This window comes from Chanodichthys erythropterus, chromosome 5, assembly GCF_024489055.1.
Source record: "Chanodichthys erythropterus isolate Z2021 chromosome 5, ASM2448905v1, whole genome shotgun sequence".
NCBI classification, from domain to species: domain Eukaryota; kingdom Metazoa; phylum Chordata; class Actinopteri; order Cypriniformes; family Xenocyprididae; genus Chanodichthys; species Chanodichthys erythropterus.
In genome coordinates this window covers 13,032,666-13,060,488 of record NC_090225.1, presented here as the reverse complement: position 1 = coordinate 13,060,488, position 27,823 = coordinate 13,032,666, and the positions used below count along the sequence as shown (strand labels likewise).

General features: G+C 36.6%; 1 protein-coding gene across 2 annotated transcripts in view; it reads left to right on the top strand.

Moving 5' to 3' along the window:
- The first annotated feature begins 1,028 nt into the window (after window positions 1-1,028).
- gfra1a (gdnf family receptor alpha 1a) overlaps window positions 1,029-27,823 on the top strand; it is an 85,508-nt gene continuing 58,713 nt past the window's right edge. The window contains exons 1-4 of one of the 2 annotated variants that reach the window (XM_067386119.1): window positions 1,029-1,692; window positions 2,238-2,537; window positions 3,034-3,117; window positions 17,438-17,575. In XM_067386119.1, the coding sequence (XP_067242220.1) occupies window positions 1,653-1,692; window positions 2,238-2,537; window positions 3,034-3,117; window positions 17,438-17,575 (562 nt within the window). In that variant the 5' untranslated portion in view covers window positions 1,029-1,652. The remainder of the gene's footprint in view (window positions 1,693-2,237; window positions 2,538-3,033; window positions 3,118-17,437; window positions 17,576-27,823) is intronic. The other variant, XM_067386120.1, reaches the window with a different exon arrangement.

Here is a 27,823-nt window from a genome sequence, read left to right as displayed (position 1 = left end):
TTTTATCTTCACACACACACACACATATAATATATATATGAGTGAGTGAGTACACCCCTCACATTTCAGCAACCATTTCATTATATGTTCTCAAGAGACAATACTATAGAAATTAAAATCGGATATACTTTAGAGTAGTCAATGTGCAGCTTGTATAGCAGTACAGATTTACTGTCCTCTAAAAATAACTCAACAAACAGCCATTATTGTCTAAATAACTGGCAACAAATGTGAGTACATGTCAAAACTGTGTCCAAAGTGTCAATTTGTTTTTGTGTGAGCACCACTGTTATTTAGCACTGCCTTAATCCTCCTGGGCATGGAATTCACCAGAGCTGCACAGGTTGTTGCTGGGATCCTCTTTCACTCCATAATGACATCACGGAGCTGCTGGATGTTAGACAGATGGCACTTCTCCACCTTCCACTTGAGGATGCCCCACAGGTGCTCAATAGGGTTCAGGTCTGGAGACATACTTGGCAACTCAATTCCACTCCAAGGCAGTTGTCATCTTGGTGGTGTGTTTGGGGTCGTTATCATGTTGGAAAACTGCCATTTCTGAAGGGATGGCATCATGTTCTGCTTCAGAATGTCACAGTACATGTTGGAATCCATGTTTCCCTCAATGAAGCGCAGCTCCTCAGTACCAGCAGCACTCATGCAGCCCCAGTCACTAACTCATGAACTCATGCAACCCATTCATGAGTTAGTTGCATATACGTACCAACAGATGGCGACCTCCACCAGTCTTTAGTTCAGTAAGCATTACCTCGAACGAGATCGCAACAAAACTTGTCAAGTATTTTTATCCACAAGGAAAGCCATATCATAACTGTTCAATATATTGTAATTCTTTAGGTACCTTTTAAATATTGTATAGCATGTTCCCTTAGACAAGTATTTACACGTACTGAGATAGACTTTGGTACACGGAACAGTTTAATACTCGTAAATCATTTACTTGATTTTCACTAGTTAGGGACGTAATCTTCTCAATTCCATTCAGACAGATTGTCCAGCAGCTAACATCTACAAGTTGGGTAAACAAAAGCTATTTCAGCGTCTGCGGTGCAATTTCTAAGACATACTCAGATTACCAATTGACGAGGAAAGAGAGAAACTAACGTGAATAACTGATAAGACAAACTCAACAATTGACGTGAAAAGAAGGAAAGAAACGTGCATTACGTATATCCTTACATAGTGTTATATAGTAACAGAGCAGTAAACATAAGTTTTGTAGTGGCAAAAGCAGGACGTCTTTGTCCTGTTGCCGTGTTTCACGCAGAAACGCTGAGAGTGCACTGAGTCGCGTGTGGTTTTTGGTTTGGGTTACAGCGCAGCTGAATGCCACAGTGCTGTCGCGCGCTCAGTCGCACGAGCATATCTTGAGAGCTGGAGTTTTATTCTACTGCCTCGCGACTCATTTTCTGCTTGTTTGTTACATCGTATATGAGTCTTAATCCAAGAAACCATTACATATCGATTAGTGACTGTTTTGGACCAGGTTACGGAACATTTTTCTTATGTACTCTGGATGTACATTGTGACCAACGATGTTTCAATGGACCTGAATGAGAAGGATTACTCTTTTCATCGTCAAAACAATATATTGAGTGTTTGAACGAACTTACCCACGGATAAAAAGCGCAATGATCTTCGCCGCGATTTACATCATTTTACCACTGTTGGGTGAGTTAGAATGAGGTTTTACATATTCAGTGATTGATTGGTGAATTACATAGCAATAGACGCGCAGTAGGCTATTGTATTTAAGTTTAAAACTCAAATGTCATCAAAAGACCGCCAAAAAAAGAGTTTTACATTGTGGTCTTTTTGATTCTGTCAAATATATAACTATATTCTAGTCTATATGCATTTAGGATGTTACAACATATCTCATATCTAGGGCATATTTTAGCTATTGAGAATCAGTTCTGTCATATTTTCCACTAATTCTCATTAAATCTTCTTAACATTGTTAACATTTTAATCTCTAAAGCACTTAAAGTTTATTAAATCCCTTTATATGTTTCAACAAAATAAATAACTTGTGCTAATTTTTCCAACATTTTCAAGTGTTTCCATACACTAAACAATGCAACAAAAAATAAAATAATTCATATTTATACGAATTAAATATGCATTTAACTGTTGTTGTTGTCGATTTTGCTTTTGCGAGCATTTACATAAATCGCGACCCTGACCGTGATTATTTCTATTGTCGTCCTCCATAGATGTGCTGTTATCTGCCGAGGAGTCTTACTTTAGTTCAAACCGGCTGGACTGTGTGAAGGCGAACGAGCTGTGTTTGAAGGAGCCGGGATGCAGCACAAAGTATCGAACTATGAGGCAGTGCGTGGCGGGGAGAGAGACCAACTTCAGTATGGTGACTGGAATGGAGGCAAAGGATGAATGTCGGCTTGCCTTGGACGCTTTAAAGCAGAGCCCTTTGTACAACTGCCGCTGTAAAAGAGGCATGAAGAAAGAAAAGAACTGCCTGCGCATCTACTGGGGGATCTATCAACATTTACAGGGTGCGTGGAGCTTATGCACTATAATCATATAAAGCTGTGACCATATTTAGCTTCAAATTGCACTTTTAAGTTATACACATCATTTTTTTTCTCACATTGTTTATTTTTAATACTTAGCTAGCAATAATACTAAACCAAGGAGTTGCTTTTCTGGGTTCTGTTATCAGATAGGGTCACTGTAAAGTCTTCAAATGCCTCTCTGAAGTGTTTCCATTAAAGTTTATGGAGTGTGAGGTCATCTGATGCTTTATGTTTGTGTGTGTGTGCGCGCTGTGGGGGGAATTTCTCAGCTCAACTGACCAGTGAAGCTAATCAACCAGAAACTGGCTCCGGAAATGTAAACCAGTCCCATGAATCAATGACCCAGATACTAACAAACATGATGGACAGTATGCAGCTTTGTAGTTTTATAATGATATTAAGAGTGCACTGAAAAATAATTCATATAGCATTTCATTATTGGTATTTAATCACATTTCATTTGTTAATATTACAGGGAATGATTTACTTGAGGATTCTCCATATGAGCCTGTGAACAGCCGGCTTTCAGACATTTTTCGACTGGCCCCCATCTATTCAGGTAGGGTGTGCTTTTTTAATCCGCTTCATTCATTTTAACAAGTGGATAAAAAAAAGATGCTTTTTGGAAAAAAAGGACTTTGACATGGTGTAGTTCAACCAGTGGGGTTGATATTTTCTCTCATGTCCTACTTGTTTTCCTCCCTCTTTTTCCTCTATATGCCCTTGTGGATGCATGCTATCTTCCGCTCTCTGATCCTCTGGATCTTGCATGGGGAGATATAGTTCTGAATGTTCATGGTTAGTGCTCAGTGAACCATTATAAATGCTGTACACTTCAGCGAACTCTAGGGGCAATGCAATTGCTCGGATCGGAGATGAAGCTTGTGTGAGGTGCTGCTGATGTGACAGTAGCATTTGAATGTGTTTTATTTGGGGGAGGGGTTGCTATGAAATTACTTTTTACATGTGCCTCGGGTTACTGAGGAAACATGTTCATGAGGATAGCAGGGGTTGTGAATCTGACCTGAGATGCTGGATGCTGACTTGGATCATCCTCTAGGTGGCAATGTTGTTCCCTGCTTCACTATGGAAAGGGCATAATAAAAAGAGCAGAGATGCGCTGTCAAAGGTGTGCACAACAGATGGTGACAGCAATGGTTTAACAGCACCAGATGAAGTCAGAATAAAAGTTTTAGTTTTCTGAAGCAATTGAATTCCTCGACATGAGAGAGTGTGAAGGAAGAGAGTGCTTAATTTAATCAACAACTAATATTCTATTTAGAAGTTTATTGTAAAAGAAAAAAAACAAAAAAAAAAAACTCAAGAAAACTTATAACTTCCAAATTCAATGTCACTGTTAAGTCATGTCAGCCAAAATAACGGAAATGAAGAACTGCAAATCCTGGTTCGAGCTTCCCCCAGGGAACTGGAATAAGGTGGTAAACACCACAGTAATTAAAATAACATGTACCTTGCTACTTTCCCTCAGACACTCTCACTCTGTGGTTGTGAGAACAGAGAGCTTGCTCTAAATCTGAGGGATCCTCATTGGAAAGCTTTTTACATTGATTGACGGCTGAGTTCCATGGCTAAGAAACAGGCCAAGAGAGGAATCAGTTCCCCACCTTCATGGGGATTTATGACATAGACACTGAGACGAGGCAGACTATACATTCTGGGTGTCTGGGTGTAGTAGATCGCAGTTTTATTAGCACTTCCTTCTCAACAGCCAGAAGATTAAAGATAACTTTTTAGCTTTAATTTAATTTAGCTTTAGTTTCATTTGTCTAGGCTAATTTATTTAAATTATTTATATATGTTTGTTTTTCATGTGGTGGAGATATGGTAACAATAAAATACATGTTTCAGCAATATAGTTATGCTTATAATTCTTTTATAATTTCTGGCTCTTACATTAACTACATCTTTAATTTGTCTTGTCAGTGATGGAACTTAGAGGACTATTGAATCTAATTTAAAATACATAATACCCTAAATAATGACTGATACTGTACAGTTTAGGAGGTGTGAGTTTATGAGTGTTGCATAATTAATTTATGACAACTTAGATAAGGGGTGTCCAAACTCGGTCCTGGAGGGCTACTGTTCTACAGTTTAGGCCCAACTTGCCTCAACACACCTGCCTAAAAGTTTCTAGTATGCCTAATGCTGCCTTTACCTGTTATCGGAATTATCGTAAAAAAAATTGTTTCCTAGTTAAAAATTGGACAAAAATTGTCCTCTGTAGTCGTATTTACCACTGGGAAGCTCTGGCATAATTTTGATACCCAAGTTCCCAAATTGGGCAGGTCATAAACCTTAAACATGGCGGAGGGGAGAATGATTGCTGCTGTGTTTGGTATTCTGGTATGACATTCAGTTCCGTCAATTTTTAAGTTAAGAAATTCAAAGTTTAAGTAATCAGAACTGTCAGATTTTTATTTTGTACTCATTTTAATTGTTCCCAACTTGAAATGTTTGAGTACAGTAAATCATACAGTTAACTTAAAATTTTCATATAACCTCAATGCTAACCTGCTAATTTGATAACATGTTAACAGTAGCATTGTGTAGCACTTGTTGAATGAGTACAACAATATAAAGCATTTAACTTACCTGCTCTCAAACCACACCACATGCATCACTTGTTACCAAGATGATAACCCTTCAAAAACCCACATTAACAGAAACTCTTCTAAATTAGCATAACAAAACAGTAATCACTACTAAATCTCCCATTTAACATTAATCTTTCACATAAAAGCATTATATAACACTTAATTTTAGCATTTACTCTACCTTTCGAGTGCATGCTGGGAAATAGAAATCCCAGCCCAGTTTCAGTGAAACTTAAGTTTGTCTAAATTAAAAGAAATAAATTCATAAAACTCAAAACAATGAAACAGTTCAGTTTACTTAAAACATGTCAGTTCTGTGAACTTGAAAGAAAAAGAAAGCGCTAAATACTCATAAAAGTTAATATGACTGAACTAATTTGTTTAACTTAAGTTTGTCCTACTGAAATCAATTAATTATTTTGAGCGTTAGGGTTTACAGTGTAGTTTTTTTCCACGACAGCTACATCACCTTGTATTGTTATTAAAATAGTGTATATTTACATATACTGTATGAATAATAGTTTGAAACGTGTTGTATGTTTTATACACAGCGAAAATAGCTTGTATTTGACAGAAATTCCAGAATCGTCAACAAGCTGACTATCTACAGTAGATAGCATGGTAAATGTTTATAAGGTTGTCAATGAATGGGATGCTAAATATCATTTCGGCTTTAATAAGGTTTTCCCAATAAATAGGCAAGAATTTACCTGGTGTCCTCCATGATTCCTGTTCTTTCCAGCAACAAAGCACTTGAATGCAACGAGCTCATAATCACATCTTCAGAATTAGGAAGTAGGAAATTTCCGATAGCACGTAAAAGCAGCATAAGACATTGATTAGTTGGTTCAGTTGTGTTTAATTGGGGTTGGAGCTAAACTTTGCAGGACACTGGCCCTCCAGGAGCAGGATTGGACACAGCTGATGTAGATTATCTGATTTTTAACTATAAGTCAGTCCCCCTCAGAACTTTTTGAATTGTTTTAAAATCCCACACTTTAAAGAAGTAAAACATATTCTTTAAGACATCACTGAGAGCATATTTAAAAATACAAGCTGAAACAGTCAAGGGTCACAACTTTTGTTTATGTAATGGTCTGCCTTTATAAAATGCAGCTGTGCTCTATTGGGGTGTGGAGTGTGGTTGTGTGTTCCTTGTGTGAAACATACTAAGTCCTCATGAAAACTACCTCTCCCCCTGTCCGTTTTCCTGCTGAGTATCCTGCTGAGTTTTACTTGTATTGATGTCTGTTCTCCACTCGATTAAATGACTTATTGAATGCTGCAGGGCTTCCTCTCTCTTGGGACTATTGCCCCTTATTTGCCTGAAGTGCCATTGTATGCCTTGGTGCCAGTAAAACAAATCCAAAGGCAGGGTGATGCAGGGGTCAACGTTTCAATATTTTCTATAGCAGAGCTGATGCAGATGGATTGAGTTTGCAGGTGTGTCTCCCTCTGCTCATAAATGCAGATGTCTTGTTTCAGAATGGCCTGAAATGTCAACAAATAGGTGAGGACAGGGAAATGTAAACTGTTTGAGAGATCCATTTCACCTGGCCTGAATGTTTTCTGAGGTTTTCCAGTTTTTAAGGCTATTTAAAGGGATAGTCTATTTCCAGGCTATTTAAAGGGATAGTCCACCTAAAATGTCATAATATACTCACCCTCATGCTATTCCAAACTTTATTTATTTTGTGGAACGTAGGAGAAGATGCTTTGAAGAGTGTTGGTAACCAAACAGTTTTGGTTCCCATTAATGTCCAATGTATGGACAAAAAAAAAAAAAAAAAACTATTTGGTTACCTCAGAATTTTCATTTTTAGTTGGATTATCCATTTAAGAAGCCAGGTGGGAACACCAGAACACTGGCATCCAAAATGAAACTTAATGCAATAGCAGGTTATAGGTGTGATGATACAAAAGTTACAAAAATGACACCTTATTGGGTGGGATTTTCTCACTATAAAACAGAACAGGATGTTAACATAGAGAAATAGTAACAGAGAAGTAGAGTAGGAGGCAGAGTAAACCACACCACTTTTCACAGCTAGTTTATTCACACTTATTTGGCACTCTCTCATCCTCTGATCTGAGTTGACTTTGCATTACCTCCACATCATTAGGCTTTATGCAGGAGGAAAACAGAGAGAAAAACCTAAGCGCCTAAACACTCAGAGCACCCTTTACTCTCCTATGCTGAAACACTTTTGTTCTGTATCTCAGCAGTATTTGTTTCTACAGTATTCTGTTGCAGAATATCTGAACCTGGCCTCTGCAGTAGTAATTTAATCTTGTCAAGGGAAAATAAAAATGCACAAGGTTGGAAAATAAAAGCTGTTATTGTCATGGAGATGCATGGTGTAAAATTTGAAGTTTGTTGATAAAGTCCTTGGCAGTATCAGGCAATTGCCATTTAGTGTTCAGTGGCCCTGTGAAACAAATGGGACCGGGGTGGGGGGGTGGGGGGAGATGTGACAGAAAGTGTAATAGCCAGCTATGCTGCTTGAGTTGGCTGGGATGAAATTGCCTAAATGATGGGGTAGCCATGAGAAAAAGAACAGGACATCAAACAATTTCAGAAAGCACGGCTATGAATAAGGATGAGTTGCCGTATAAATTTGTTGTTTCTTGGCCCCTTTTTCTTGCTTTTTTTGTTATAACAACTGTTTGTCTGTCATTGGGGAGATATAAAATGTATGAATCTATTTGTCTGTCTGTCTGTAATAAATCTTTAAATTCTTTTTCAAACTTTTTGTTTTGATTAACTTTGCTTTAGTTTATGTAAGGGACAGTGGTGGCACAGACCTCCGCAGGGGCAGGGGCGAAATTGCGCTCCCGGTGGATGGGGAATTGTGACCACAAAGGGCACTTTTCACGATCTGTGCAAGCCACTTGTAAGGGATAATGTGCATCCAGCCAGTTAATGTACAAGTAGCCATGTAATAAGCTTATTACACAGTTACTCGCCACGTAAGTAAACAATTAGACATGAAATATTGATTTGAGTTGAAATATTTTATTAGCTCATTAAACGCCAAGCTTCTGCAGAGAAAAACGGTTCCTAGCAAGCAACTTTGAGCCTAGACGACTGAAGGAATAATGTACAGAGACATTTAAAGTCACTGTGAAATCAAAATGTACATTTCTTATTTTCTATGGAATATTGCCATATTTAATATAAATGATTAATCCATGCACATCATTATTTTGTTTTAATTCATGTGCCCTCATAATCTTTAATCAAAATAACTTTCCCTCCCTCTTGCAGCAACATCTCTTCCCTCACTCACATGAGATCACAGATTCACAGCAATAGCAAATTACAATAATCCACTCAATTTCCATTGAACAAAATCAAGTCCCACTCTACATTTGTTTGTTTGTTTGTTTTTTCTCTGATAAGCTGTTTTACTCATATATAAGTCACAATAGTGAAGAAAATACTATCACAACTTCCATTTCATGCTGACTTTAATACTGAAGTCATCCAGTTTCATTTTACAGTAAATACAGTCGATAACTGAGGCAAAAGATAAGACAAGAGAGCACGTCCATCCATGGTGTGATGGTCACCGTGGAATAACTGACCTTGGAATGTCATATCTGACCGATTAGAGCCGTTTAATAACAAGTTTTAAATTAGTTATATGATTTTTTTTTTTTTTTTCATTTTAATTCTACTTTCTTGCTTCCTGTTTGCAGCTAAATTCTCAGTTCAAATTCAGGAATTTAAAAATATTCTCAGTTGACCCTTTGCCGAGAGTTTGATTGACAGGCGTTCTAACCAATCATGACGCCAAATCCTCCGTTATGTCCAACAGTGCAGCAGGGGAGTTAGTAGATTAATGTTGGTGGATTTGAACTTGGAAAATGGTGTGTATTGACGCCTTTCTGCAGTTGAAAGAACGTTCCTTCTGATGTTCTTTTTATGTTTATTTGATGCTATTAATTAACTAGACAATTAACGATCGGTTCACGAGCCACTTGAACTGAGGTGCTACAGCGATCTGTCACAACACATTAAAAAGAGCCACAAAACAGTAACATTTTTCAGTGTGAGAGCATGTGTGCATGGCTTTGACGGACAGTAACTAAAGAGGGCGGGTATTTGCGAATGGTCAATTCAGTTCTGAATGGTGCACAACCTTGCATCAGTAACTAACACATTTCAGAATGCAACACACAAAATTAAGTTTGTATAGTACATGATGTTGTACGTTCAATGTTTAGTATGTTTCCCGACTAATCAAGGACTTGATTAGGACTTTGTGACTTTGTGGTCTGCAGAAGGTTATGGCATTCCCTTTCCTTTTGGTGTCAACTTTAGGCAGTGTGAGTTGTATGACATTCCAGGCTAGCCGTGTAACACTTCTGAAAATCCCTACACTGACATGATGCTGCGAAGCTGTCGACACCTAGCTAGAGTCGCAGCAGCACTCAGTTAATCAGTTCCAGACCGAGAACATGTTGTTTCACAGAATACACTGGTCACCATAAACTCACCATGACAGCAGAACATGGACATAATTTGTGTAAGATTATAGTACCATACCAGTATTGTAGCATAATGTTCTTCAGGATTTTAATTAGCAAGTATTTAATGCTGACATTCACATGCCACTTACTGTTTCTACACATTGCCTAGTGCCTACCCAGCATTGCTCTCCGCTGCACAGGTATTTGATGCCTCTCTTGACACAAAGCACCGGAGCTCCTTTCATTTCAGCGGGAGTGGGAGCACAGTACTTGGCAAACGCTCCTTAAATGAATTCACCCTTCGAAGTCAGCCTTCATTTCCCACTATAAAAGCTCTATGCACCGCAGTGCTGTTCTGGGAAAGTCCATCACGCAATACAAAAGCCTTTCATGTTGGCAACAGTACACTGACCGTGCTTAAGCAGGAACTGTTAGTGCAGATCAAGCAGGCCAAGGAAGCATCAGGCTATCATTTCCCAGCTCCCCTCTCTCTCTATTTTGTGGGTTTTGTTCTGCTAAACTCTCTTCTATCCTCCTGGAGCAAGCTGCTGCACAGGGAGACTTCAGCTATGAAAGCTAATCAATAGCGGGCCATGTTAAAATAGAAACCTGAAGCTGTGAGTACAAGAAACCATCGATTTCTTTGTTTCTCTCTTATTCCTGTCACCTTAGCTCTTCCGTTTAGATGGATCAGAGGAATATCTGTCTGTTTCTAATGCTCAGGTTTAGGACATTTTAAAACTCAAGTGAAATGCAGAGTAGGTCCATAGTCTGACATGCTGCTCAAATGACAGTAAACAGTAAAATATTTTTTTCCCCCTTTGATTTTGTTTTCAGTTTTAGGCACTATTGATTACTTGTTCTTTTAGTTAATGTTTTATATTCTACAGTTGATGGGTTTTTTTTTTTTTGTCAATAATGACTTTTTTTACAATTTAAATATAATTTACATCATATTTACATTACATCGTTGTGTTTCCTAAAGTCATATGTAATGTAATGCATAATAGATTTTTATTATTACTTTTTTATTAATTGTTTTTGCTGTTTAAAATGAATGTACAACAGTTAGAAAAAAAAAAAAAAAAGTATTTATACATTTGTTAATTGTTTGGCATATTCCTGGGCAGTACATGCTAATATAAATATACAATGCAATCTTTTTGAGGACATTTTTGTTCACTTTTTTATTTATTTATTTATTGGGTCACAATACTATGTCCAGTGTACAAACTGGGTTAAAAAATAAACAAATTAGTAGAGAGCCACTGATCTCTATTAACAGTGTTCCCTTTTAAGAGATCAGGTCACCCCTGTCAACACTGAGCTTGTTATTGGCTGTATGCCAATGATGAAGTGGAGAGATGTGCAGAGAACATTTAGGGCTTTGATGGAGGACTGAGGAGCTCTTGAGGGAAATGTTAACAGACTGACTGTACAGCATGATGTCAACTAGATTTTATGTGGCATAGAGCTCATCACATAACCCAATCACATCCAGTCCACCATCTGTCTTTCTGCTTTCTGGAGGTCACGGCCTTGGGGGTGATGGTGAGAGAAAAGTGTAAAGCTATGGAAAGTGATTGAAACCCACTGACCTTGACTTCTAACCTGCAGGACCACACTGATGAAAAAGGGAAACCAAAGATGATGGCATATCTACTACATGATGCAGAATGGTGATGGAACAACTTGCTTGCGATGTTTATTTTAGACTTTCAAAAGTTGTGTAAAACCAAAACCAAATAGTTTTTGCAGATTTGCAGTTTATTGAATATTTTAGTGTTATGGCAGCCCCTGTTCGCTTTCCTCATTTATTCATGCTGTTGTTTTGCACTCCTCTGAGGCTCAGTGTAGGGAAATCAAACACTCTCACTGATAACAGCATGAGAAACTAATTTCACTTAATTGTAAATGTTTTTTTCTTTGAATGTTATTTTAAGTTAAATGTGTGTATGTGTTTCAGGTATACCCTACATTATGGGGACTAAATTTCCACACAAAGATGGCGATATCTGAAAATCTTGTCCTTGTGGGGACATTTTTTGGAAATGTCCCCACAAGGAAAACAGCTTATAAAATCATACTACAGTATGTGATGTTTTAAAATTTTAAAATTCTGAAAGTTTTCTGTGATGGGTGGGTTTAAGGGAGGGTTAGAGTTAGGGGATACATTAATTATGTCAATGGAAAGTCCCCATAACACATGGAAACCAGACATGTGTGTGTGCATTTGTTTGTGTGTGTTATTTCATTATTATTTATTTTCTGTTATAGTTTTTATTTAATTTTTTTAATTAGCTTTTATATTTACATTTTCAGTTTTAATTTAATTTTAATTTAAGTTTGCTTTAATGGTTTAAAGTGCTTTTAACATTTTTATTCGTTTTTTTTTATATTTCTATATAGGGCTGGGCGATATATCGCATGTGATTGTCACGCGCATTTCGTCATTTTGATAATGAACGCGATATTGCGTAGCTTGTCAGTGAACTACGGCTCTGTCTATTAAATGCCGCTCCATTTGAAAGCAGGTGATGGCGATTTAGCGGTAATCAGGGAACCGGCTTTACTGACGAAATTTGCTTGAGAATCGCATGCTATATATCGCCCAGACCTATTTCTATATTTCACTTTAATTTATTTTTAATTCAGTTTTAGTAATTTTAGTCAAGTTAAACTTTCTTCATTGCAGTTAGTTCCCAATGCAACATTACTATTGCCATTTTTGTAAGTTTAAGTTTTAAGCTTAAGTTTTTCTTATGTTTACATTTTATCTGATTTCAGGTTTATTCCAATTAATGAAAACTATATTATATCTGTTATTAGACTGGATTTTGATATTTTTTTTACCCTCTGAATCTGAGCATAGCCAAAACCGTAGGGTATAATTTAGTTCTGATGATATGTGAATTTTCAGTGTTTTGTGCATGACTGTATAAATTCAAATACTTGTACCACAGTTACAAGGGCAGGCTGGAGGATGTAAAGCTCAGAAGCCTGCAGGCTAATAGCGTAATCTAACACAAAGCGTCGACTGGGTGCTTTGCCATACCGCCCCACGCTGTCCAAAAATCATTTAGTCAGAGGTGACCAGATCTAAGGCCTGCTGTGGTCTCTATGATTGGATTGAGAAGTGGGGGAGTGATTCATCATTGTTAATAGACACTGCTGACAGCTGGAATCAGTAGGGGCGATGTCTGTGCCAGCTCCAGTCTTGGCCAGTCACCACAGATGCATGCAAAATTTACACAATTACCAAGGCAACAAGTGCCAGTCAGGAAGCAGGTAGATGTGGCAAACACTTAATAACTCTGTTTTTAAACAGGTGGGAGGGATGCAGACAGGAGATAGAAATAAATGGACTAGTATGACAGAGTTTCGAGAAACTAATCCTGTTAATTACTCTACAAGGATTTATAAGCAGCTTCTATGACTACGCCAAAACTGATATTGAAAAACATATATTAGTTTTTTATATATATTCTATTTATTTTGTTTATTATATATACATATATATATATATTTTTTAATGTTCATCTCTTTTTCTTGTAGCATAGACATGTCCATGAATATATTTATATATTTGTCTTTCAAGGTTTTTTTGTTTGTTTGTTTGTTTTTTCTGTCACCTTTAAGTTGCTCACTAATCACTATTTTAAAGCTCTATGTTCTGTAAAGCTGCTTTGGAAAAAAATATTTATGAAATTTTGGGTAATATATAACCTACTCCAAAGTACATTTCACGAAACCAGTCGTAAACTGCATCAGTATTGTGGAACATATGGGTCCACAAGTTTGAGACAACATTGAAAATCAGGGACTTTTAAAGTTTTATTGGTTTTCAATTTAAAAAATAAAATAATATTATAAGGGGACATATCATGAAAATTGACTTTTTCCGTGTTTAAATCGAGTCCCAAGTGCATCTACCAACCCAAAAAATGTGATAAAGGACAATCCTGTAACTTTTGTTTTGGTAAGCCTTTCTCTGTAATCATGTGAAAAGATGAGCCGCTCAGATTACACTACCCTTGTGACATGAGAAGGGGATCTTATTATAATATTACCACCCCTTAATATGCACATTTCCATCCACAACACCATTATTTTGTTTTTGCAAGTGAAAACAGTGCAATTTCTAACGCCATGGCAAAAGTTCGAACAAAGCATGCTAACTGTTCTGTCGTTGGCTGCACAGACGAGTACAGAACACTCTTTAGAGTCTCGTTAGCTTTCGTTAGCATTTCTGTCTGAGTGATAATTTGGAAAAAAATATTAGACCATTCACAGCATTTGATAGCATTCATAAACATTAGCCTGGTGTGTTTCTGTTTGGCAAAAAGGTACGCTATGTATAGTGAGCGTCCATATGGGTTTTGCACAAAAGATTAACATGATGGCACATGCTAGTCGATGAGTTGAATCAACTCCACAGCAACTACACTAACCGTTCAGAAACGTCCAGATGCATTCTTAAAGTTGTAACTTCTTCCTGAGTCTCTTCATCAGTGTCTGACTCCGGTTTGAACAATCTAAGGCTCAACACCATTACTGGCAATTGTCATTTTGGCTGTGTGTGAGATTCTCCAGCTTTGTTGTTGTTAAGCAACCAAAGCGCGAGCATAAAGCATTATGTTAAGACTGTGTCTTAAGAACTAGTAAGACCAACTAGCGGTTAGTTAGGACTGATCAATCTTACTTTTTGGTATCAAATTAGACCAATCTACATTTTTATGTAACTGACTTAAAAAAGTTAATGAATAAAGGCTGATTTATACTTCTGCATCAGACCTACGCCTGGAGCCTCTGCGCCATAGGCTATGCATCTGTTTTCATTTATACTTCTGTGTCATCGTAGGCAGTGTCTGCGGTCATGTTTAGTATCAAGGAAAAAGCCAAAGAAGCAGCAGCTTGTCATGTACATTGTCAGAGAAGCTTCAGCAGTGATGGCGGCAAATAGGCAACGACTTTTGTTGCAATTAGACAGCGTGTGTCCCTGAAACAGAGCGTTTTTTCATTCCTGCAGAATATAAAAACGCTCGCTTTTCTCCACTTGCCACGCACCAGTTTTTTTTTTTACCTGAGGGAGGGGTTCTTGCAGACCAATCACAGCGCTTAGGCTGTGTAGAATTGACGCATTCTTACATTTTTGAAGAGGTGCGTGTCAGGCTACATCATAGGCTATGCGTGCTGCACACAGCCTACGCCATAGCGGCGGCGTACACTCAACGCAGAAGTATGAATCAGCCTTAACTTGTAAGACTACTCTTAGCAGTTTATGCAACCAGCCCCTAATAAGTCTAATAAGTAAAACTGTATTAAATTAGAAAAAAAAAAATTGCAAATTAAAAGCAATTCAGTAATGGTCTCAGACATTTTTCTACCCCATTGTTGGTGGTGTCGTCCAGACAGTTGAGAAATGTCTGTCGCTTAGTGTTTAAAGCCTTTCAATATAATGAGGAATCGGCTTGCCCAATCTCACCAAGACCTTTGGTTCACTGAGGATTTGGCGAGTGCTTAGTGGGAGGGGAAAAGAGAGGCTGGCAGTGCATGAAAGAACGAGAGATAGAAAGGAAAATAAAGGTTGAAAATGAATGAATGTTGAAAGCCAGGGAAAAGACACATTAATACATGATTTTCATCTCAGCATGCCTCCGACTCTTCTAATCATGCCTTTCCTTCATGACCTACAATTGGACCAGACTACACTCACCACACTTCCTCTCAGAGCATCCCTCTGTTTTATTCTCTCTGTTCATCTAATCATAGCTGCTTTCTACAAATATTCAGGACCTACACAAAATAAATAAATTAAATAATTAAATAATTAAAGAAAAAACAGCTGCCCTGGTATCCAGCTGTTCCTGGCTTTGTTCCAGTCTTACATATTATCAACCCCCCTCACTCAAATCCTCTGTTGTGTTCTCGTTTCACTCCTTTTTATGCTAGAAATATAAAGTCAAGCACAAAGGCCTCCTACGGACACAGCGACATCATTAATCCATCATCATGCCAAGTCACAATATTTCATAGACTGCTGAATAAATATATTCTCTCTGTTAACTTGTTAATCATAGAAAATAAATTTGATACTTTAAAAAAAAAAAATAAATAAATAAATATATATTAATATATATATATATATATATATATATATATATATATATATATATATATATATTTGTCATGATTGTTTTATTTAATATTTGATATTATTTGTAATATATAATCATTTTTGTTTTTGCATTTCTCATTGAACCAATTGCAACAGGTCTTTATCACATCCCAAAGTACCTTGAATTTGTGTCCAAGAGTATCAGAGTATTGCGCTGTAGGATATCTCGCACTGCATCCAAGTTTGTTCCCTTTTCAGTGTATTTACTGCATTACTTGACTGCTAATAAAGTGTGCTTTATGCATTTGTGTAGATTTAAAACAATCTGTAAAAACACAAATTATTCTATTTAAAGTAAATGATGTTATTTTTGAACTTTCTATTCATCAAAAAGATGTATCAAGGTTTCCACAAAAATATTAAGCAGCACTATTGTTTTCAACATTGATAATAATAATAAATGTTTCTTGAGCTGCAAATCAGCATATTGATTTCTGAAGGATCATGTCATACTGAAGACTGGAGTAATGATGCTGAAAATTCAGCTTTGCCAACACAGGATTAAATTAGTATTATTATTATTTGAATTTAAATTAGAAAAAACAATATTTCACAAAATTACTGTTTTTACTCTATTTTTAATCAAATAAATGCATCCTTGGTGAGTATAAGAGACTGAAAATCATACTGATCCTAAACTTTTGAATATTTACAGTATTTGTTGGTGATTTTTGTTGGTGTAACCTAATGTATTTAGGTTGATTCAGTGATTTTAAATAATAATGTTTGGTTTGAATAAAATCAATTAATTTATATACTACTATAGGAATAAAATCTTTATTTATTTATTTCCCAGTGTACTACATCCACCATGTTGGCATTGTCATGTGACCTAAAATGTCAGCCACATCACTGTTGCTATTTATGAATATGACTACTCTTACTCCTCTCCCATGGCCTCATGGGATAGTAAAGTGTCCAACTTTTTCTCTGACTATTTCATGAACGCTGCATATTTGGACATACTCATCTTCTACTTTTGATTTGACATATTCAGATGCTGGGTTTCGACTTCTTGTTCTTGCTCTTGTTTTGTTTAGAACTATACTCCCATAATTCTCTTTTGTCTCACCTCTGCTTTATGCTGATTCCTTCTGTTTAAACCTTGCCATCTTCTTTTCTTTGCTTGTGAATGCATCTTATTCTCATTTTTATACACAGTTTTCGGACCTGACTAGCTCCCTTGTTCTGTTTGTTGAGTGTTCGTGGTTGTCAGATCTTTTTGTGCTTTTTCCAGCTTTGTATTACATGGTTTTAATCTTGTTTTTGTGTCCTCGCTTCCCCAATGTACAGGTCTTCGTCTTTGTGTTTAGCTGAGCATTGTCTGTTTCAGATGTGCTGTTAATTGCTTTGCAATGTGATTGAGTGACTTTGAATGCAAAATTTACTTTCATTAGTATGATAGCAAAAAAGATTCCATTAACAAGATCATCTGTATCACAGTAGCATCTGAAGATTTGGAAAAACGACTAGGTAATTCTTACTTTGTTAAACAGAACCAATTGATACAGCTCGTAATATGGACTTCCTAATCTTAGTTGGCATCTTTTAAATTATCTTTTGCTTGACCAAGTGGAAGTTACTGAGTACAGTGAGTCTCTTTGCAGAGGGAGGGACTGGTGGCGGTCCCTGGAGCACTCCTGTCACCGTGGCCCCAGTGAGAGGGTCCCAGGGCAGGTCAAGACCACTTGAGCCTCAAGACCCCAGTAGAAACAGAAGGGCACACCCAAACTGGGCAATTCTGGGTAAATACGTTACTAATACATGCTGAAAAAGATTGGAGTAAGTGAGAAAAAAAAAAGTGTGCATGCCATTACCACAAAGTTAACATTCTCCATTGTGTGCCATGACTATATGGTGACGTTGGTTTGTAATGTCAGTACACATGGTCTGGATTTGCAGTCAGGAGGGGTCATGTTCTTACTTTGCTCTAAGTGGATGAGGGAACAGAAATACAAGATGAACAGATTAAAAGAAAAGTTATTCAGTTATAGTAGTTCTGTTGAACTGAGAAAATATTTTTTTTATATATATAAACACAGAAGTAACCACTGCCTATTTACAAAAGGAACCATTTATTTACAAGGTCTTGCAAATAAGATGAAAAGACTCTTTTGCCATATTGAAGGAGGTTAATTTTTTTTTAACAGAATTTGAAAAATAGCTTGTAACATTCAGTCAGTATTCTAATGAACGTGATCATTGACAACAAACAGATGTACCAAGGAAAGGATGTGGTATCCATGACCTCATTCAACTAAACAGGTACTGTAGTGTTCCAAGTTATATTACTTGCCATCTGTTGATAACCGAGTTCTCATAGTTAGCAATAAAGCACTTTTATAATTCACTCTGGATAAGAGTCTAAATGCCTTAAATGTAAATATGAATAGTTATTCAGTGCTAGCTTGGTTGCTGGCTATATTTTAATCTCTCTATTAAAATGAAACCAAATTGTTTTGCTTTCATAAAACAAGCCATTGGTTAGATGGTGTTTATTTGGTGTGTTCAAATACAAGGAACCAATACAAGACAAAATGTGTGTGAACTGTCTTGAAACAAGTCAAATTTTGCCTAAACGTTGACAGAAACTAAAAGGTTCATTACTTTTTAGTTTTTTTTGCTTTGTATGATTTTTTTTTTTTTTTTTCAATGCAAACGATGAAGATATGAACACTTTCTTTGACATTCACATCATCTCTGTCAGCAAAGCTTGCCAGAAACAGCAAAGAAAGCTAAATGGCATTTGGTGAATCATTTGCATAAAGTAAACAATGATCAAGTCAGCTAGTCAATTAGTTTTCTAGATGATTAGTTAACTATTAAAAAATAAGTAGCTGTGCAAGGCAAGCCCTGGGTAGTTCATTCATTTATCTCAATCATTTGCATAAAGTAAACAATGTTCAACTAGTCAGCTAGTCAGTTTGTTTTCTAGATGACTAGTTAACTATTTAAAAAAATGAGTTGTTGTGCAAACACTGGGTATTCATTGATTTGGCATTCGTTTGTATCACAATTACTCAAAAACTGTATATGTGCAACTCTTATGCCTGTCTGCCAGCAGGGTGAAGGCAATTGACAGAAAATGTTACATAGTGATATATGAAAATTACACAGAACTGTTTTCTTTGTTGTCAACAGTAAGAACAAAGCTAGACGTCTTTGGAATGAAAAGCTCTTTATCTCCCTTTTGGAGTAAACAAAGCTGTAAAATATAAAATGGAATATAAAGTACAGATTAAGAGGCTGGAGTTTTGGCTCTGAGTGAGACCCCAGTGTTCGTACAGGATGAATAATTTAAGCACCTGCAATATTGTGTGTGCTGCAGAGGGGGACAATTTCCCTCTTGTACTGCTGAACAAGTGGTGCTCATTCCCTGGGCCTCAGATGCTGCTTTCTGAGTGCCGCAGCAGACTGATTCGTACCCTCACTGTTGTCATTTTAACAAATATGACAGATAAATGTTATCCGTAGAGGTTCTGACTACCTTTTACCCATTGACTCGAAACAAATGGGAAACTCAATCCCTGATTTAAATTGTATGATCTCTCTTCAAAAGCTGGAGAGGCGGGAATTTATTGGCATGCTGTGAACTCAAAAGGTTATGAAAAAGAAAATATGGAAATGGAAAGTCATGAGTTTGATATTAAACCAACAGAACAGTGACAAGAGAACTTGAATATGAAAGCATTATTTAAATTGTCTCTGGAATAGCATTTTTCTGTACAATGAATATGAATGGAAGACTTAAATTAGTATGCTGTATGCAACAGGGAACACCTCAGGGAAACTTGGATGCATACAGGAGCACACACACACGCACACATACACATGTTTATCAAGTTTTCCCCTCAGATCTTTTCTACATTGTAATTGTCAGGGTACAGACATGGAAATATGTCAGATAATCTAACCATTTCATATTTAATGTAGAGCACGGTGGTCCTTTAGATAGCCTTCAAGTCTTTGAAAAGCAATTAGTGAGGTCATCTTTAGTTTTTTGGATAACTTATTTTTAATATATTTAATTCATGGGTGTGACGTGCTTCAGTTGTTTGCACAATAAAACAGAATAAAAAACATGCCAATGACAATTGGCCATTGAGTCATAAAAATGTTTTATGAGTGTCAGGTGATGTATTTTTTGGACCCATGAGGCTCAATGTAAAATTTGTTTTCTTTTTTTTTTTTTTTATATAATTTTTATTATAAATTATTTCATTTTTCAAAAGTATTATTTATTTATTTATAGCTTAAAAAATATTTTTAATGATGAAAAATGACACTTTAAGAACAATCAGCTGACTAGTACTTGATTTTGAAATCATAGATTTTATTCAAAATATTCTCTTTATTTTTTGCAGTGCGCTACACTGTATATCGATATTTTAAATGTATAGCCAAATATATTGGCATTCAGAGCCTCCAGACAGGGGGCAAGTAAACACCCAGACCAGGCTGTGAAATATTAATAATTTTTTTTTTTTTTTGAGAACAGTGGAATAGAAATGAAATCCAGCTCATTTGCATAACAGACAGTGTTGTTGAGGCATTGGTGAATGTGCTCAGCTCTGCGTGAACATTCCAAGCTGTTTACGATAGTGTGGGTAGGGGATTGTTTAGCCATGTGGCCCCTCTCCTCCACGCTCAGCGCCTTTCATGTGCTGTTGATTTAGTTCCTGGCCATTTGCGATCGGTACTTAGAGGCGGGATGAAAGCAGGAAGCAGGTCAGCGAGCCCTCAGCGAAAGAGCCTGGAGGATTTGCATGGCCCAGGCCCAGTCATGCATGCATAATCACAGCCACTCGACAGGTGACTCTGGATAAAATAAATAAATATAAAAAGGCTGGAAAGAGCAGGCTATTCCCGGAGACCTTGAAATTATTTTCCAGTTTTAGAGCATTAACAGGATCCAAGCTGGCATGGCAGCTGGCCTACAGGGGAATAGACGAGGGGTAATGAAAGTATGGCGTGAGCTTTGGAGAGCAGTCTCATCGCCGCCCGTTACAAAGTGCTATTTTTTTAGGCAAGAAATTACCAGTCTAGTATAATTCTCTATTTTTCTAGATGCTTGTTGTCAGTTATCACAGCAGACAGAGATAAAATGTCTTTTGTTTCAAATTAAATGACTGTGTTTGCTAGGCAGGACTGCAGATCTGAATAAAAGCCATTACTCTTAAAATGAGCATTGTCTTCATAGTCATGAACTTGTGTAGTCACAGAAAAATGTTTACATTTTGCTAATATTTAATAACTTATGATTCTACTACACATATATTGATTGATTTTCATTCATTTGTTTTGTGACGAATATATGATGTTATTAGTTTTTGAACAAATCTTTTAACTAAACGAATTGTTCTCTTTCACTTGCATGCACTTCACTCATAATGTTCGTTCATTCAGGTGTCTCCCATTTGAAGCACTCAACCGCTTTGCTGCCTTTAATGACTGACTATAGCACATCCCAATAGCCTTCGAGAGCTGTGTAGAAGTGTTTCATTGGTTGGACTTATTGAATGAATATGCCTTCTTCACATAATGAATCGATAGTTGTATCTGAAATCGCCTCATATCCTCATTATTCCCTACATTATTCCCTACATTATTCCACTAATATAGTCCACTTGAACAAATGAATGAAAAAGAGTGAGCGAATTTGATCACTGATTGCACTGGAATGGATGTGGTCACCATCTTCTAGCGAGACATGAAAATAAACCAAACAGCGATGACGTTTTTGTGGGCGGTGCCTACCTGGAGGCAGAAAATTACGGTTCTGTAGTATGGATGCGATTTTGGACACGGACAATATTTTGAGTCTGAACAAACTGCACAAATCTCATTTGTGAACAAACATGAAACATCTCACAAGAGATGAAAGGTGATGGAAGAATAATGAATGTGTGTAAAATGATGCATAAACAATCGTTATATATTCTCTTAAAGTTGTAAACATATATTTTAACAACATGGTCAGCTTCTTGAAAAAATCACTTGTGTTTTACTCGCAAAAAAAATACCTACTTGTATAATAATGTAATCTGCACTGAATTAATTTCAACTAATCTTTTTAGCAAACAAATTTAAAACATTTAAGTAGGATGAATCAAATCCCCAACCACAAAACCTTACAGAAAGCAATGTTTTGTGGCAGACCTCTAGGACAGCTTTTAGTGCTAAATGGCATAATTTCTATGAGGCACTGAACAATCCATTTCACTATTTAAATGTTGGTTTTTTTTTTGACAGTCCCCTTTAAGCAAAGCAGAGCTGATGAAGATACCGGTGTCTGTGGGTGGATACGACACAGCACTAGTGAATACCGTCTGTCTGTATGCTCTAAAACTTGCATTTAGTCGCTGCCTGCTGCCTACAGTGCTGTCCAGGTTTTCACAGCTTGTACCTTATACATTATTCACCAGGTCTGATTCACTGAAACCTGAGAAGTCAGGCGCATGAGAGAGGTAGCGAAAGAACAAGGGAAAGTGATAGAGTATGTGAGAGGAAGTGGGCGGTAATAGGACCTGTCTGGGGTACATCTATACATGTGGTTGTGTGTGTTTCTTCACCATAAGCATGTATATAGAAAGCCTGCGGTGTGTGAATTTATGTGAGAAGTATATCCGAGACGCGGCAGGTGTTGGTAGGCTTAAAGGAATAGCCCCTATACCTTTTTTTTTTTTTTTTTTTTTTTTTAAATTTGGGTTAACTCTCTTTAAGTATCTCTTGCTACATCCCAGTTTGCCTACTTATACTATGCCCTCTTTTTGTGGAGATATACTTTTGTAACAGAAGGGTGAGCTTTAGGATATACTACCATGTCATACTTACAATTGCATCTTGAAACCATGCACCGTTTTTTTGCATAGTTGGGCACATTGTAGCACTGTAAACTGGCCTGTCAATGATCTTGTCACAGTTAACATCCTTATATACACACTCCACATTTCATTTCATTTATGTTATGCGAAGTACTATATACATACCATGTCAAATAGGGGGGGTAAAAAAAATGTTTTTTAGTGTTATTTATATACTTTTACAGTTTTTTTATATATATATATATATATATATATATATATATATATATATATATATATATATATATATATATATATATATATTGAATCAGCTTTTATTTTTATATTTTCAATTTTCATTTTAATTTGAGTAATTTTTGGGATTTTTTTTTTTGAATCGCTCTGTTTTTAGTTTTAGTTTTTTTTTAGCTTCTGTTTATTTTTATTTTTATTTAAGTTTTAGTAATTGTAATACACTTAAACTTACTTTTTTCAGTTAGTTACAGCATTGCTAATCTTCTAGTTTTCATCTAATTAGGCATGTGACGGTATCAAATTTTCATGTTGCGATTAATTGATGAAGCTTTTATCACGATATACGGTATTATCACGATATTAAAATAAGTCGCAAAACCATTTTTGTCATAGTTTAACAGGTTTAAGAACTCTTTTCGTAATAAAACAAAAACAACTCTGACTGAAATTTTCAAAGAGATTAAAATGCAAAAGAATTAGGCTATAAAGAACAACAGATAACACTTTACTCTATTTAATGCATTAACTAAGATTGAGCAATAGCTACATTTATTACAGAAAGTGTTATTTTTTGTTAATGTTAGTTTAGAAACACAACTGATAATTGTTAGTTTTATCTCAGGTCCATTAAATAAGTTATTTTGATTTTAGTAATGTTATTAAATAGTGACTAAAAAATTAACATTAATTAATAATAATTAATACTTTATAAGTATTTTTATTGTCAGTTTAGTGATAATGAATTAACATGTTAACTAATGAAGCTGTATGTTTTCAAAGTTTTACTGAACATTAACAAATAATCAGAACATTTCTAATCATTAGGGCATGTTGTAGTCCAGATTAAAATATAAAAATGTTTAGGTTTGAAAATAAATATCCTTTTAAAGCTGGGCACACATTTAACGATTGTAAGGCCGATTATGAATGTAATTTGATATTTACGACTGATCATGTCCAATCGCGCCGAGTCAGAGCCAGTTGCGTTCAGTCGGTGTTTACAGTTGGTGCATAAAATCGTGCAGTGTGCTGTGTCTAAAGATTCTAGTCTTAGAATTTTAGAAACAGTCATTGCCACTCCCCCTCACAAAGATTCTTCTCAAATTTGATAATTCCCACTTCTGAAGTAGTGATTTCAAGTTTCGAACTGGGGGGGCGTTCAATTTTTTTCAAGGAAAGTCATCTTTACAATAGCGATGAGAGCACGTGAAGGCAGCATAATATTTGCGACCGATGACGTCTCTGTTTCCTTGGAGACTGTGTCAGGTGATTGTAAGCAAGCGGCGAAATTGCGTCAAAAAAGTTTGCAACATAAAAACACATTGGACAACTGGTATGGAAGAAAAACTGGTTGGACTCTGGCAAGAGTACTAATGTCTATACAACATATCTTCGAAGGAATACCATAAGGAAAGAAGCTGGGCTGCTATTGCGGAAGCTTTAAACGTGTCAGGTACTGGACATACTGGACCGGATTATCCATAGACGGGATTGGGCGAGTGTCCTGGGGCACCAGCCAATAGGGGGGCAACAAGTGATAAAGATAATGACTAGACTTTTTTTATTTTTTTTATCATGTTTTGTATATATATTATTTATCTGGAAAGATACAGATACAAAATTAACAGTTAATGATACAATATATACAGAGAGAATATAAAGAGTCCTGCCCCTTTGATCACGAAAGTGAAAATGCCCTTTAGGGTTGCATTGGTGTAGTATACTTCTGTGGTAATTTAATGGTCTGTACAGTGACAGTGTCGAACAAGCTTCATTGAGGATCGCAGCTTAACATTGCTTAACAACGGCCGACACCACCGGAGTGCAAGCTCTAAAAATAGATTAATTAAAGTCCATGTTGCCTCTCCGGCCAGGACCTCACCCATATCCTGCGCGTTTTTCCTCTTTTTTTGTTATTTTCCACACAAATATAGCTGCAGATGAAGAGCGCCAGCTGTTTGTTTACATCCATTTTCAAGATCCCGCTCACAGTGTGTTGCTTAGCAGCGGTCTAAACCATAAACGTTTGTGTTGTTCTCCGACTGTCAACGATTAAAATCGGCTCCAGTCGAAGGAAACAATCGGTATGTGTGTTCAGTTCAGTCTTAGAATGTTTCAGCTAATCATTAGGTGTGTCCCCGGCTTAAGTCTTTTTTAAGTATTCAGTATTTGGTGCTGTGATGAACAACACTGAGATTACAAAAAAATGAATGGCTGTTTGAAGCATTTTAAAAACTTCACTAGCGCAGTTACTTTGTTTGCACGGTTTCCGTGGTAACCGCTGCACGCTGGTGTTCCATCAGCGCCCTCTGCTGTCAGAGAGTGAACGCGCACTTTCATTCAGCTCGTCTCCTTCACTGGTTCCGCCATGTGCTTCTCGTGCAAGTTGGGATTGTTTACATCTGAGCGCGTGTCTTTTTGACGCAGAATACAGCGGTGTTGTGCATTTTATACGATTGATGGGTAAAGTATTCTTAATTGAATTATGAAAAAAATTATAATTGGTAATAAATTATTATTTACGGTATTCTGAAGTGCCGACGATTACAATATTGTGCATATTCATTATCGCGATTTATCGCATTACCGAATATCGGCAGAATAAGTCTACATCTAATAATTATATTGTATTTTATTCCAGCTTTATTTCAGTTAATTTTCAGCTATTTTTAATATTTTTAGTTAACAATAACAACATTGGAAAAGACGTTACACATTCATCATGTGGGTCTTTCCTGCAGACAACTCATCTCATGTTTTTTTGCAGTTAGTTAAATGCCAGACATATCCGTTTTGCTATTGTGCTATTCTTCATCTTCATAAAAGTTATTGTTGCAGATGAACTATTACTGTTACATATTGATTATTAATCACGTAAACCTCTTTCAGGGCATCTCTGCTTAACCGCTGGTCTCAAGAACATCTGCCATGTTTATAGTTCTGGGCCAAATCCTCATCCAAAGCACAATGAGTCGTGGGCGGTATTCACCATTAGAGTGTGCATGGATCCATACTTCAAAATATTCTGGAATCAGTTGACCATCCGAGTAGTTTTGGCAGACTCTCGTTGACATACTTCACTTCACTGGGAGTCGGGACACATTATTTTAATATCTTATAGTAATTAGGATAGATAGTATGCACATTTGGACACAGGGTATGTCAGACTCGGTGCTCTGTGAGTTGTGGGCCCTAAAGCTGCCTGCAGCTGCTTGCGTTTTCTGTAGCCACATACATCGGGGTTGAATAGACTGCATGCTTGCCACTCTGCTGTGCCGCTCTGATGACTAAATGACGGGCAGACCAATTTTCCTCAAATGGATCCCTGTGGGCAGTGATTGCCCCAGGCAGTAGCTTTAGGTTTGTACTGTAGTACTGACACAATGACCCCACACCTGCGTCCACTCACCCCTCTTTTGACCACCTGAAAAGTCACTGTTGAGCCAACAACAAGGCTGGTGCAGTGAGTAAAGCAAAGAACAAACTTAAAAGCCTGGTTTTGCTTGGGTTCCTCCTTTAATTCTCCTTCCCTCCATGCGGTAGGTGAGTCACGTCAGCTGTATTACAGGCCAAATCCCCACAGTGTGATGAGGAGGGATTTATTGGGCTGCTTATGAGAGAGAAGCACCCGACTCTGTGTTTGAGTTTCAGATTTACATACAAAGAATGGAGTGCATAGGAAAAAGCGGGTGTGAAATAGTAGTGATGATTTAGAAATGCCCCAGCAGGTTAAGTGCAGCAGAGGTACAGTTTAATATCCATAATGGGAAATGCCAGCCTGGTGGCTTAATAACTCTGTTGTTATTACTGATTTTACCCCTCGCTTCCTTTTTATGAGAACATCTCTGTGGATGTTCTATTGTGTTTTGCATGGTAATTTCTTTGAAAGTTTTTGGAAACTGACAGTGTGCATGTATAACAGGTTATGTCCTAGCTAATTTTATATAAACTTTTATAATACAGATACTAATATGATTACAAATCGTAATTTGGCACATTAGACGCGGAAGTTACATGAAACAGCTGTCTTAAGGCCTAATGTGATTACACAGGTTTGCAAGAAAACACCATAGAAACACAAATTATTGATTGATTGATTGATTGCTTGATTGATTTGTTGATTGATTGATTGATTGTGATGTCTAAGCTGAATTTTCAGCAGTCATTACTCCAGTCTTCAGTGTCACATGATCATCTTCAGAAATCATTCTGAATATGCTGATTTGGTGCTCTAGAAACATTTATTATTATTATTAATATTAAAGGATTCTTTGGTGAAAGAACTGCATTTATTTGAAATAGAAAACTTTTGCAACATTATGTCCTTACTGTCACTTTTGATCAATTTAAGTATTATAATATATGTCTTTTATATTAGAATAGTAGATTTTTTAAAAGGAAAATAATCTTACTGACCCCAAACTGTTCAACGATACTGTATGTGTTTGTATATGTATATGTGTGTATATATATATATATATATAAATAATACACATATGTATATATAGGATACAACATAAGATCTTGAGAACTTCAAATCACATGTCCACGATATAAAGATTTCAAGTTAATATGTCGTGGCCACAACAAAACTGTGAACTGAACATTTCCCCTCCCGCTCTCTGTATTTTAATGATGAAAAAGATCACGTTAAACTTGTAAAACTTCCACTGTGAGGGTCCGTACATGTTTGTATTGGTGTATGTGAACGTTTGATTGTTTGTGTGGTCACAGAAGTGGAAAATCCTTATACTCTTTACAATCTTACAATCTTTGAAATACATCTACAACATTAAACACACTATTAAAGTCACACACAGTTTCTACCAATCTCATGTTAATCTTGAGTGCATATAGAGTAACAATGTATCCTACATATCTCCGAAAAGTCTTTAGTTTTGTCATATTTATAAAAGATAGACACGCTAAACCAAG